This window comes from Candoia aspera, chromosome 1 (assembly GCF_035149785.1).
Source record: "Candoia aspera isolate rCanAsp1 chromosome 1, rCanAsp1.hap2, whole genome shotgun sequence".
In the NCBI taxonomy this organism is placed as follows: Eukaryota; Metazoa; Chordata; class Lepidosauria; order Squamata; family Boidae; genus Candoia; species Candoia aspera.
The window spans coordinates 243,484,973-243,499,226 of record NC_086153.1 but is presented as its reverse complement, the minus strand read 5'-3'; the positions used below and the strand labels follow the sequence as shown (position 1 = coordinate 243,499,226).

The 14,254-nt window shown below is 39.1% G+C and overlaps 1 protein-coding gene across 2 annotated transcripts in view; it reads left to right on the top strand.

Annotated features, from left to right (window-relative positions):
* The window catches only part of OSBPL5 (oxysterol binding protein like 5), a 140,357-nt gene extending 126,796 nt beyond the window's left edge, over positions 1 to 13,561 (top strand). For both annotated transcript variants that reach the window (XM_063289366.1, XM_063289367.1), the window contains exons 16-22: positions 20 to 109; positions 2,338 to 2,474; positions 3,834 to 4,019; positions 7,912 to 8,050; positions 8,870 to 8,987; positions 10,062 to 10,164; positions 11,872 to 13,561. In XM_063289366.1, the coding sequence (XP_063145436.1) occupies positions 20 to 109; positions 2,338 to 2,474; positions 3,834 to 4,019; positions 7,912 to 8,050; positions 8,870 to 8,987; positions 10,062 to 10,164; positions 11,872 to 12,004 (906 nt within the window). In that variant the 3' untranslated portion in view covers positions 12,005 to 13,561. The remainder of the gene's footprint in view (positions 1 to 19; positions 110 to 2,337; positions 2,475 to 3,833; positions 4,020 to 7,911; positions 8,051 to 8,869; positions 8,988 to 10,061; positions 10,165 to 11,871) is intronic.
* The last annotated feature ends 693 nt before the right edge of the window (positions 13,562 to 14,254 follow it).

The window sequence follows — 14,254 nt, the reverse complement described above, 5'->3', positions numbered from 1 at the left end:
TTCCCCTTGCCTTCCTTAGCCATTTTTTGGTGGTAGCACAAGCATTAATCAAATTTCAGGGAAGATTAAATCAGGAGAAGAAGTGCTGGCAAGTCTTGATGGACACTGGGTAAGAAATCATAATATTCTTTCCCGATGGTTTTTAAATGTGTGCATGAATTGGAGACACTGAAGAGTTCCCATTGGAATAATGCTGTGTTCTGTGCTGCTTCCATACAGAGCTCAATTTAGAAGAAAAACAAGTGGTTCTGGAATAAAAGTAGATGTATCCAACATCTTTATTTGCTGAGGTGTAGATCTAGCTGTCCTGGTTATCTCTGCTGGCCCAAATTCTGAAATCTTGGTTTGATTTCAATCTGACAAATGAACATCAATCAAAATCCAGTGTGGGAATCAGTAGTAGTAATTTTTACTCTTCCCAGTAGCTCAACACAGATGTTGAATGCTTCAACTTCCCAAGCATGGTATAACTTCAGAGTGTTCACGTGATGGATCCTAGGTTGGAGTGCTTTGCTGGAAATTTCTTGAGTAATTAACAGACTTCAGATTCTCTTTGACATGGTAATGCCCTTACCATTTGACTTCCATGTCGTTCACTCTGACAGGCCTAAGAACTACTGTATTACTACTACTACCAATATTTATATGGCTGTCCTCTCACATTAAGTGACTTTGGGTGGTTAACACAATAAAATATTTTTTTGTAATACTTTTTATTAAAGTTTACAAATACAAAAATAAAAAACTAACACAAACTAAGAAGACAATAAAAATTAAAAAGTGCAGAGAAAAATATATATATACACACCCACATACTGTATATATATTCTTTTTCTCTGCACTTTTTAATTTTTCTTTTTTTCTTTTTCTCTCTCTATAGAAAAAAGATAATAAAAAAGAAAAGAGATATATAAAGAAATGACACCCCCCTCCCTCCTGACAAGTATAAACAACTTCAACTAGTAACTTTACAACCTTCTCTGATATTTCAGTAAAAGATCTCTTCTTCCCATATCTCATCTCTTATCAATAGACAAATTATAAAATCTCATCATTCAGTTCCTATCAGCAGAAGTCCATTAAGAGCTACCAGGAATAATAACATACATATTTTACATGTCTTTTTTGTAAATCCAAGATAAGAAAGCTATCCAAGTCACTCTTCTCATTTATTATATTTGTATGTCCCCTTTAATTATTAAGACATCAGCCAGTTTCATTTGTAAATCCAGTGTGGCATCTTCTTCCATATCATTCTTGTAGTCTGACATTTTTAAACCTATTTTCAGATCCTCATTCAAATCAGCCTCAGTCCCTATTTTGTCCTTTAAAGTCTGTTCCTCTTCTGTGCCTTTTTAAAATCCATTTTTAGATTAGGAGACAATCTTAAGAGTAATTTCTGAGTGCATTGTTCCCAAATATCTTCGAATTCTTCCACAATTAAATAATATTGCTCCATTGTATTAATGGGTCTCTTCTCCTTTAATTGCAATCTTTAGTTCTCTCTGGTTCCCTCTAGTTAAACTTCAGTTACCATGTGTTTTTTTCTAATCAACAATCTTTTCCCATGGGAAGATTTCTTACAGTTAGTTTCAAAATCTTCATATATATTTTTTATAAAATTTTAAACAATCCACAGGAAATACTATTTCAAGTCCATCTGGCCCCTTAATCTGTTTATAACTTTCCAAAATCAACGTTCTAGTCACCCTTTTGCTGTTTATTCAAAAATTTAAAAAATTCTTTTTAAAATCCTTAAACTTGCATACAGTTTCTTTCATCAAGGATAGAAGGAAACTTACCTGGTGTAATGGAACTTGCCCTTCTGTAGGTTCTTAACTTCCAAAAAACCATTAACAAGCGATTTCCTAAGGTAGTTAAGAGAGGAAGTATGCAAACCCAGTGTCTGTTTGAAGGTGCCGAACTGCGGCTTAGGCGAGAGGACTTTCCCTTGGCTCCCAAAGCTCTAAAACCTACCGGAGACCGCTGTCTTACGGTCTCCTTGTAGGGAGCCTCTATATGGAGCAATTGTGGGTGATTCTAGCCCCCTCCTTACTCCAAAGAGGAATTTCATTTATCAGATATAAACCAGATACGTACTCCAAGTATCTTGAGATTTGCCAAAATAATGTAAGATAGGTCCTTGTCCCAAAGTTGTTACCATTTATAATTCATCAGTGGAGGAAATAATGAAGTAGGAGAAGATAAGGGAAAGAATTCTCTATCAGTAGAGAAGAATGGAATACTTTCACTTAGTTTTTACTAATCCTGTCTCAAGATGTCTCCTGCCTGTTTGAAACCGGCCCGAAATTCTGTAATTGTTTTTGTTCTTTTCAGGATGGTGAAGTATATATAAATGATCTGAAAAATGACAGTACAGATATTTTTTGGAACCCAACCAGCGAAGTCCGAAAGCAAAGACTGAAGCGTCACATTGTATTGTTTGAAGAACAGACAGAATTTGAATCTGAGAGGTAAGGTGGACAGACTGATTTTAGAAGATAATGGGGAAAATGTGACTACCTTTGCATTTGGTGCAGTCTAGTTTTACAAAAGTTGACTCATGTCTAATTAGATTATTAATTGGTATTTTGAACATGGATTCAGAGGATATTAAATTTGCAGTGTTTTCTCCTTAGATGGTGCAATGGAAAGTTTTGAACCAAGTCTTGGCCAATTATGGATTTCTTCCTTTTTTATTAATTGGTATGTGGTACTCTAATCCTTCTGCTAGGATCATTACAAATGGAATTATTCCTTCATCTATCAATATGTTTTGTTTATTATTTATTTTATTAACTTAATAAGGCTGCCCAAGTCTATAATGACTCTGGGCAGTGTACAGTAAAATCAGTCCTAAAAACCCAAGCATCTGGAGGAAAAAAACATTCAAAAACAATAAAACACACGGAGTTCACCACTCAGTCTAACCCAAGGCCTGGGGGAAAAGTCAAGATCTCAGGGCTCTTTTAAACATGGCCAAGCTGGAGGCCAGTGTCTCAAGGGGAAGATTGTGTTCCGGGGGCAGATGCTGTGACAATGAAGGTATACTTCGTAAATCCCATCAGGTGACACGGCTCAATGGAAGGGATCTGGAACATGCCAACTCTAATTGTACAGGCTGGGCAGAAACTATAGAAGACAGATGGTCCTTTAGATAACCACTTTCTATATCATAAAGGGCTTTATGGGTGATAACCAACACCTTTAATTGAACCCAGAAGCTACAGGTAACCAGTTCAACGCATAATTGCCCATGCCACCACGTTCTGGATCAGCTACAGCTTCCAAGTGGTTTTCAAGGGCAGCCACACATACAGTGCATTGCACAAGATGATCAAAGTATGAGTGAGTGTGAAGGGCCAGGGGTGGCTGCTGCTGGGGTCTCATACTCAGTAGCTGAGCTTTTCAGGAGAAAAAGTGGCGGGAGCGGGAGCAACTTGCAACCTTCCCTGCCGACTTCCCCATTGACTTTGCTTGCGGGAAGCCGGCAGGGAAGGTCACAAATGGCGATTATGTGACCATGGGATGCTGCATCCATCGTAAGTGCGAGCCGATTGCTAAGCACCCAGATCACTATCAAGTGACCACCGGGGCGCTGTGATGGCCAGAACTTCAAGGACCGGTCATAAGTACCACTTGTTCACCGCCGTTGTAACTCTGAACGGCCACTGAATGAGTAGTCATTAACCGGGGCTACCTGTACACATCCCTCCGGCATTTCAGAAGGTTCAGTACCATTACTTAACCAAGTTTCCACATCTCTTTTTCATTTCCACTGAACTGTATGGCTATCCTGGCTTTCTGACTATCCTTATGGTTGACTGTTTTAGACTCTGGCAGCATGTAACCAGTGCAATCAGCAAAGGAGACCAGCACAAGGCAACTCAAGAAAAGTTTGTGTTGGAAGAGGAACAGAGACATGCAGCACGAGAACGGAAGGAGAACGGAACAGAGTGGAAGCCCTTGCTCTTCTGGCGTAATGCCGCCACAAACGAATGGCACTACAAGTACGAAGAGTGAGTGCCTTGTAGTAAAGCTTTTCAAATTGTGTTCCATGTGCATAAGGGCCTGCAAGAACTTGATGGGCTTTTGTGGGAGACTTGGGCAACAAGAGAGACTGCCTCTCGATCAGAGTGTCAGAACTTTTTTGTTAACTAACAAAAGGTTTGAAAACCCCTGAGTTAGAGCATGTGGTGATTAAAAGTTGTCTGTCCAGGTATACTTTGTACAAACCTAAGCCAGAGTCCCCCTTATTCCAGGGGGTGCTAAGAATAGTGAGGAATGGCAAAAAACGTGGAACCCTCAGCACACTACAATCCTCAACTGTAACAGTTAAATTACTATAAAATGATTTATTACAACCAAGAGGAAGAGAATCTCCAGCTGGGTTTAGGAGTATTGTACTAATTATTCTAAAAATGCACATGCCATCCTTCAAAACAAAGTTCTCTTGGGCACGTTACAAATGTTTTATAATCGTAATTTATTATTTAACTGAAACAGTGGCTAAAATATATATCAAATCAACAGTATTAATTAGAAAAAAGCAGAGGTGAAATTACTGTAATTAAGAAACTCTGTTGTAACATAAAAGTTAGTGTGAAAACATTAATGTATTAAAAGGCCTGGAAGACTTAAAGACATCTTTGTCTGACTCTGGAAAGTTAATAAAGGAGGTGCTAAGCATGCCTTAACTGATGGGGGGGTTCCAGGCCTGGGGCCCTGAATTTCTCCTTCAGAAACAGGGTACTGTAGTACCAGGTTGTAATTAGGCCATACCTGTATAACCATAGTCAGGAAGCAGGAACTGCTAACATCCCCTTCCTGAGCAAGATAGTTAAGCAAGTGGTGGTCACTTAACTTTTGAATACAAATGATGGTTTAGATTGATTTCTCTTAGGCTTCAGGGCTGTTTTTGGTATGGAAATTGACCTAGTCATTCTTTTTGCCAAGAAAGGAGCAGGAGAACGCTTACCCTATTCATTCTCTTGGGCTTCTTAAAATCTTTTGATACCACTTTACTTGGGCACCTTTTAAAAATTCCTCAGAGCCATCTCCAAAGCACAAGAGCCCACCTACTGGTGGTAAGGGCTGCAGTACCCGTGTGTGCCCATAGGTGGTCTGTCTATCAATACGTTTCAGACCATCTTCTCCAAATCAAATCTATCCATTCTGTGTGTTAAAATGGGGTGGGGATGGGGGTAGGATAGTTTGTCCCCTTCGCCCCAGTGAGAGGTACATGAGAGGGCTGGAATAATATAATTTATTTAACTTATTTATTTATATTTTTAAAGTGTTTTAATAGTTGTGATATTGTTTTAATTATTGGTTGCATGCCACCCAGAGTCATGTTCAGTGAGATGTGTGCCTATATAAATATGTTTAATAAATAAAATAATATTCCAAAGGGACATCTGTGTTCTTTTGGAATAATCTTCTTCTGAGATCCAGCCTGTTCCTACTTTGCTCTTTTTTTTGAAAGGCAGTGATTTATTTCGGGGGGGGGGGCAGTTTGGAATTGCTTGGTGGTTCATGTCACCTTTACAAGGAAAGAGCTGGAGGTGGATTTTTATTTCAGAGTTACCTAATTTCATTTTGAAGTACTCTTTGCTTTTGAGATGGTTTTGTGGTTTTATTTTGTTAATATTTTATGTTTTATTATTGTGAACTGGCTGGTATCGAATAAAATAGGACAGTGTCTAAATCATACATATAAATAATAAATATCTAGACCAACCTTTCTGAGCTGGGCTTCCACAGATCTGCTGCTTTCTTATGGCTGTGAACAATGAAAAACGTGGATGGCATAGGCTAGAAGTGAACTGTGTTGTGAGCGTCTTGTACTTTTTGCCATTTTTTAGGCAGGGGTTCCCCAAGACATGAAAATTATTTCAAGGGTCCCTCCAGGATAAAAAGGTTGAGAAAGACTGCTCTACATCATACAGTTTTGTTTCACATTGGCTGATCTAGAGCTGTAAGCATTTTGTCTTTTCCCCTGCCCCTTTAAACTGTTCAGTAGATCCCCTGTGCTTCCCCATTTGACACGCTGTCTGTTCCAGCATAAGAGCAGCTCTGCTGGGTCGGACCATAGGCTTCTCTGATACAACAGTGACCATCTAGATGCATTTGGGAAGTTCACTAGTCTGGACTGGAGGGCATTAGCCCCTTCTGTAGTTACTTCCCAGCATGCAAGGCATGTTCTCTAGAATGCAGAAGACAGTAAACCGCCATTGGCTATTGATAGCCTAATTGGCTATGAACCTGTCCATTCCCCTGGAAAACTTCCAAATTGGCCACTGTTACTGCAGCTGCTAGCAGTGAATCCCACAGTTTAACCATGCAATGGTGAAAAGGCATTTCATTTTCTAATTTTGAATTTTACTGCATTTAATTTCAGTCGATGACATGAAGGTCTAATAATGTGAGATAGGGGGAAAAAATCTCTCTCTCCACATACCTATGGCAACCAGAATTTCATATCATTCTATCATGTCTCTCCCTCCTCTCACCCTTTGCTTCATGTTCAAGATCCCCAATCACTCTGTCTTTTCTACTAGAGGAGCTGTTCCAGTTGTTCCTAAGAATTTTAGTTATCTTCTTCACACTGCTAGTTTGGAGCCCGTTCAAGCAGAAGTTTGTTTTTTTGTGATGATACATACTTTCTCATGGAATTATTTTCTGAATATACTTTTTCTCTACAAATGTTGTCATTCTGTAATCCAGTTTGGGAAGTTTCTCAGTGTAATCTTTCCATCTTCCTTAAGCTCCTTTGTCTCTATTTGATCTCTTCCACAATTACTCTTGAGTAGTCCTGTCATACCTGTAAACTTCCTTAGGATTTTTGATTTTCTTAAACATCTCTCTTCTTCTTTTCCTTTATGCGTTGACATTCTCGATTGAGATTTTTTTGGCCTTTTCTTTTTTGTTTGTTATTAGAAGCCTGTGTAATGAAAAGTCCTTTTCATTGCTCAAGGATTTTCTCCGTTGTGTTTTCCTCGTTATTGTGTCTGGCCTTAGGGCTGTAATTAACATAACGTAATGTTTCCTCGCTATTGTGATAGCTTGGAACTTCTTGGAAAGTTTGGGAAACTTCTTTTCTTGTTAAATTTTCATAAAGTCTGTTATATCATCCCATAGATGCTCCAACTGTCTTTTGCTTGAATCTGTTCCTTGCACTTACCTTACGTTCAGATCAAATCTTGCTAGCAAACATATTGTTTTTAAATTTATAACACCAATAATTTAGGGTTAACATAGTTTTTCCCCAGTCTGTTCCTGGAGGTGTCCTGGGTGACTAGATGGCACTTCCCCATCTTCAGTTCTTTACGATGTAGTCAGTTTGATTCCAGTATCGTTTATCCAACAACACGGAGTTGGAGAGTCTGCATTTATATTGTTTGAAGCTGGAGTTGGCAAAGAAATGGAATTTCTTTATGTTAACCGGTCCCCTGCATTATTGTGTTTACCCAATCCAGATTTTTGTATAATTCCAGATTCTACCATTTCTTCATCTTTTGCATTCCAATGAACCATTAGTAGTACTTCGTTCTTTCTAGATACTGCATTTACCATTTCTTGCAATATACCATATAATTCATCAGTGTCTTCCACCATTTCATCTGTAGTACGTGCCTACATTTCTGTAACATCGATGTGACTGGATCTCCACAAATTCTAATTAATATTATGCTGTTGCTTATTGAGTTATAGCTAAGCATGTATTTAGTGATGTCTTTTTGAATAACATTGCTACTCCATTTCTTTATATGGTCTCATGACCTGAATAGGATGTCCTGTAATTACCGATTTAAAGTGACCTTTTCTGATCCACCTGAGTTCAACAATGAGCATGTGTATTTCTACTTGTAACCCTGGTGGATTTTTTTATAAGCTTCTGTTTTGTTAAAGCTTAAGGCCTTGGGATCCTTTGAATGATATTGCCCAGTATGAGAAGGATGGCATACTTCAAACCATGCAGAGGCACTTATCCAACAGAATGTCACCTCACAAGAACATGTGCATCAGTAACCAAGTTGCACGACACAAGGTAATTAGCGTTCCTCCAGGAAGCTCACAGCTTTGCTGGCAGGGTGTATTTTCCACAATGTTTGGAAAATTAGAGTACTTTTCTCCAGTCTCATTCCTGAATGGCGAAAAGCCCAATCACAGATTGTGATTCCATAGTCAATTCACCATTATTACATTCTGAAGCAAGTGTGGAATAATGTAATGTCAACGTAGATACAAGGAGATATGCAGGTAGACAATAGAATAATAATCAGTGGTTGATTTGCAGGATTTTAAAACTGGTGTGTTTACATGGCTTATTGGAAATTTTTTTCTCCTTGCCACAACTCTGAAGATTCACCAGAATAATTTGGGAAAGGATTTGTTCAGATTAAGGTGGTGGGTGGGTACAAAACTTGAAGAAGTACCAAGAAAACTTGAAGGAAAAAAATTCATGACCACTGAGCATGCTCTGTAAATGTGAAACCTTAGAAAACAAAAATGGAAAACTGGAAGGAGGAGAAGTGGAATGGGGTATCCTGGAGGAAGCATGGAATGTTAGCTGTAATCCTCCTTAAAAACACTCCTGTTAGAAGATCCAGCTACGCTGTAACCTGTTGTTGAAGGCTCCCACTTACAGTGCTTCCTTCCATTGTCCAGGTGTAGATTTAAAATCCTTTTGTAGTGTGGCAGATCACAGCAGTCCATCAAGAAAATTTTTATTTCAGATGATAATTTGACAGAAGCAATCTCCAGTAGAGGATTTCAGTCCAGATGTGTACTAATTCTTAAATTCTCTAGCATACCTAAATTCTGTAGCTTATATCTTATGAGCTGGTTGGTATTCCTTTACATTCAGAGGTCTGCCAACGTTTGTCGACGCCGCAAAGCCAGTGATCAACCATCCAACAACAGCCAGAACACTGAGAGTAGCTGTTCAACACCAGAGTCTGCGCAGGAACTCTCAGATGATGATGGTAAGTACTGTATTTTGCAGGCTCTAATATCGCCTCCTTACTCTCACTAGCTCTAACTATGACCTGTTGCTATGTTACAACGGCTCATCAGTCTTCCTCAGCCTGGTGCCATCAAGATGCTGTTTTGGGACCATGAGAATTAAAATTCAGCACTAGCCTAGGGAAGGCTCAACCATTGTACCTAGGGCATAGTGCTCACTGAGTAACACTAAATCACCCAAGTTTTTCTGCAGTTGGAAATAACTTGGCTAGATTAAAGAGAAATGTTCTCCTTGGTTTAAAGTGTCAGAGGCCAGAATAGATTTTTGAAAAGTCTTTTTAATATTTTACATCAGCCTCCCCAACCTAATCCCTTCCAGGTACATTTGACTTCAATACCCTTAATTTCCAGCCAGCCTGGTCTTTTATTTGTTGAAGCCTCAGTATATCTGGAAGGCACCAGATTGAGGAAAGCTCTTTTAGTATAGTACATTGATATATTGTCTCTAGAATAAATATTATAAATTAGGCAAGCTAGTATTTTTAATGAGATTGCAATGTTTGTACTATGACCTCTTAGTAGTTTTAGAAGATTTTAAACCCCAGTGCTTTCCCCCCCAGTAAAGTTCAAAACATACACTTACGGCCCAGGTTTTTGAAGATATAGGAGCTACCTGCATAAGGTATATGTGAGTCTTTTCCTTGAACAGATCTGCAATCAGTGTATCAAAGGGGGACAGGGTAAAAATGATGATCTGTGCACATAACATGGCTCACATGCATCAGTTGTCATGACCCAAATACATAATTGCATCATTTGAGCAATAGCATCATGATACATGTGTCATTTGGACCACATTATGGCTTGTTAGGGACACTCCTGTCTGCAAGATCTAGAATAATTTCAGTGTCAATTGAATTTAAAGTTAGGGGTGTGGTCCATTGCAGTTTTTATATTGCCTTTCATTGTGTATAAGTAAATCCTCTACAGAGAAGAGAATTTTTTTTTAAGGAGAAAAAAATGTAATATTAGATTCCTTTCTTTTCCCAAAGCGCATTGTGAAATCCTATCCTTTAATTCATCATTTCATTCAGGCCTTGGAAGTCCATGTACTCAATGCGGGAAGGAAACCAGCCACTTGAAGGAAATTCACACGGCTGTCTTATCACTCCAGAGAGCCCAGCAGGACATACATAGGTATGATATTTTGTTATGAACACGGTGATTTGTCAGACCTTCAAATACCTTTTCCACAGGATTTATGCAAAAGCAGCTTGTGAGAATAAACTGGAAGGGCCTCCTTTGGTATTGGCCCAGGGAGAGTTGCTGCTATGAATCCATGCGCCATTCCGATGGGGCCTGAGAGAGGAAGGTAGACTGCCCAGGACAGGAGCTGAGTTTTGTAGACTTCATCAAGCATGAATAAAAACAGAGTTACTGTCATTGATCCAACAGGATAGTAAAGCCAGCAACTGTTTTTTTTTATCCCACATACTGTATTTGAAGCTTCTCAAGATGTGGATTATTGCCACATTTTAAAATATTTTCTTTATAATTTTTGGAGGTAGAAGTTCATGACTGAAGGCCAGGAGATTAAAACTGGGCTTTAAATATATTTTGTTGTGAAAGTGGGCTAAATTTACCTTCCATAGTGGAAAATACGTAAAGGGGTAGATCCCAATTGTGTGGCTTACTAAATTTGTGTCTGCCTTGGTGAGTGGGAAGACAAAACATACATCTTTTTAATCTTAATTTCCAGATGTTTTGAATTCATGTGAAAAGCTTAATTCCTTCAATCCTAGTTGATTAATTCTTTCAACCCTAGCCTATGGATGGATGGATGGAAGGAAGGAAGGATGGATGGATTAACGTAATATAGTGAATTATGGCATGTTTAACTGTGGTTTTAATGAATTAGCCAAGAGTCCCCAGTGTTTTGGGGGCAGAAAAATATAGCAGCTTTGGCAGGAGTGGGGGTTCTTGTTCACTTGCAAAATGGCTGCCATGGTGGATGTAGCCAAGGGCAAACTATTTTACCTTGAGTATTTTGGACATTTACAAACAAAGCCCTGGCAACACCATGCCTATTTAAAAAAAAAAAAAAAAAAATTCTGGTGCATCTATGGTTTTTAAAAAAATAATTCAAATGAAAAAATAGTGTGAGGCAGAGGGCCTGGCAGATACCAAAAGAAATGTTCACAGCAGGTGCTCCATTGTGGGCACTAGGAATGAAGATAGTAAAGGTAAAGGTTTCCCTTGACATTAAGTCCAGTCGTGTCCGACTCTAGGGGGCGGTGCTCATCTCCGTTTCAAAGCCGAAGAGCCGGCGTTTGTCCGTAGACACTTCCGTGGTCATGTGGCCAGCATGACTGAACGGAACGCCGTTACCTGCCCGCCAAAGCGGTACCTATTAATCTACTCACATTTGCATGTTTTCAAACTGCTAGGTTGGCAGGAGCTGGGACTAGCAACGGGCGCTCACCCCGTCACGTGGATTCGAACCGCTGACCTTCTGATCGGCAAGCTCAGCAGCTCAGCGGTTTAACCCGCAGTGCTGTTTATGATTCACACTGGCAAGGGTTCACACAGCCTGTGAACCACAAACACAGCACAGGTTGACCTAGCATGTTATATGAACCCAGTCAAAGAGAAACAGCACACTTTTAGAAGTACTTTTGGCCGGGGGGGGGGGCGCTATTTAAGCTTTGCTACAAAGGTTAGAGTTCTGCAGAGAGCTACCATTGAAGGTGTGACATTACTCTGGATCCTTTTTTAAAAAAGGAAAAAGAAGCACGTACCTAGGCTTTAATTCTGCACGGATGTTTCACTTTTTCTGTAGGATCTGTATCTGTTAATGACAGCTGGTGGTGGTTTGAATAATAACAGCTTGACTTTTTCTTCCAGAAACCTCACTGCGCTGAGCAAGGAATCTCTCTACAGGAGGGGCTCATCCCAATATCTTGTGGACTCTCGCTGTTGGTTTCTTCTTTGCATCTTTCTGACCTGTCAGCTCTTCATTAATTATGTGTTCAAATAAATCACTGCATTGGGCAGCAATAAAACTGACGAGCTGCAGAAATGGGGAGACTTAATTGCAAGGGGCCCTTTGAGGCGCCAAGCACTTTAATACACAGCCAGGAGAGGACAGAAGAGAGGCAGGTTAAGCAGGGAACATGCAGAGTTTTGTTCTTAAGATCAGTGTCATTGCCTTTTTCCATGTACATCCACAAGGACCTCTTTACCTGTATGGGCCTTAATGCTAAAGCCAAATGTAGCTTTAATTGTGCAATTTTGTTTTCTATGTCTTGTCATTTTTCCGATGCAATTAAAATTTACCAGCCCGTATTGGTACCCCCTTTGAAGCATTGTATGCATCTACTTCTTTTGTAAAATGGTTCCCACTGGCTTGTTTTATATCTCTTCTGTGGTTGGGGGAGGACATTTTAGCATCCATTAAAATGTCTTCCAGAATCAGTTAATTTGCATACATTAAGCAACCATGTGAAAATTAAGCCAATGGGTATAGACAGCACAGTTTCTTGGGTCTTCGGGTATGTGCTCTCACTTCTCAAATCCCCACAAATAGCACATCGCATTCCATAAATATGTGCAATTTCTTATAGCCTGCCACTTTTAGGAAATTGGAGGCCTTCAAGGTGCAACAAGTGATGCCCTAAATTATTGTCAGTGGGCCAGACAGGCCTGCTTAGGTATCAGTTTTGTTTTTTAATCTGGGTTGCAAAAATCCAGATGTTTGCTGGAAAGCAGCCAAGATACAGAAAACCTCTACTCATCTGGACTTTTGCAGCCTAGATATGGTAACCCTAATACACACAAACATTTGATTAAGACATAATAAGCATTGTAGAAAAGAATGCCTCTGAACTATATCATTATTCAGAGCTGAGCATATAAGCACTGTGTCTATAGGTAATTTTGTATGTCACAAATTCCCTAAAATATTGAGATTCACTGGGATTCTGTTTTGCCACCCAGAAACCTTTTATCTATTGAAGCACACAAGACAGACAGGAGAGCCGTTGCAAATCACTGCTTCTACATATTTCTAAAGTGATTACTTGCAACCAATTCGTTCTGCTTCCCTGCATTTTCTGTCAAGGACAATTGCTAGTATACGTAATACCCCACTCTCCTTTATAGGGCTGACTGACTGACTGAAGGCATCCTTCAAATCTTGTGTGCTCTTAGGTACATTTACAGGAACAGTAAGGGTTTGCCACTGCATCCTCCAAATCTGTTGATAGTCTTCCTATTTTTACACCATTTTTAAAATATTTGCAATATTTTATGTAGAAATGCAGCCAGTACTAAGCTTTTCTTTTCTGGCCTGAAGTAGTTCCAAGTGGTAAGTACTACTATATATATATCTATATATAAAGATATATATATGTATGTATGTATGTATGTATGTATGTATGTATACAGCCTTAAAATATTTAGTGGTGTTGCCAGTCTGGGCTAACTTTCAATGTAAATGTTTCCAGATTTTTAACTATGTTCTTTGTGATGTTCCCATGTTAGGGGACAATTTGTGCTTGATACATTGAAATAAATTACATAATTTTCATTACAACTTCTTATGGCTGAATCATTGTACATGGAGCATGTCTTTATGATCTACTCAACACATTTCTTGAGACACTTTAAAATCAAATGAAGAATACTGGGCACATCTCACGGATGCCGTCTGCTAGAGTCTAGCAATGATGCAACTCCTCACCCTGAGTGGTTTTATTTTCTAGAAGCCACGTTATGCAAACCCAGGACAAAGACTGCTTCCAGATTAAAAAGAAACCTACCATTTGTTTTTAAGTTTGCGTGTGGCTTCTGTCTTCTTTATTCCAACTAGAAATTTTGGAATTAGGGGTCACATGCCGCTGTGGCCAAAATATCAACCCCAGGCAGATAGTTGGCATTCTCTTCTATAGGAGTGATTTCACCAAGTTTGGTCACACTGCATCATGCAGTCGCACCTCCGTAGGCTGTAATGTGTGAAATGAGGTTCATCCGCTGCACTAACTCATAGTCTGCTAAATTATGGTTTCATGAATAACCCACAAAGGCTAGATTCATTTAACACTGAAATCAAATAAGCCCCTTTAGAGATTGGTATAGTGTATGAAATGGTCATTTTCTCTATTAAAAAGAGACCTTCAAGTAGAATGTGGTGATCTAAGTTAACTCTTAACTTCCTTGAAGAAAGTTTATAACATAATATCCAGTGATAGTAGAGGCTGTTCTCAGGTCTAAGTTAATTTTTAAAAAT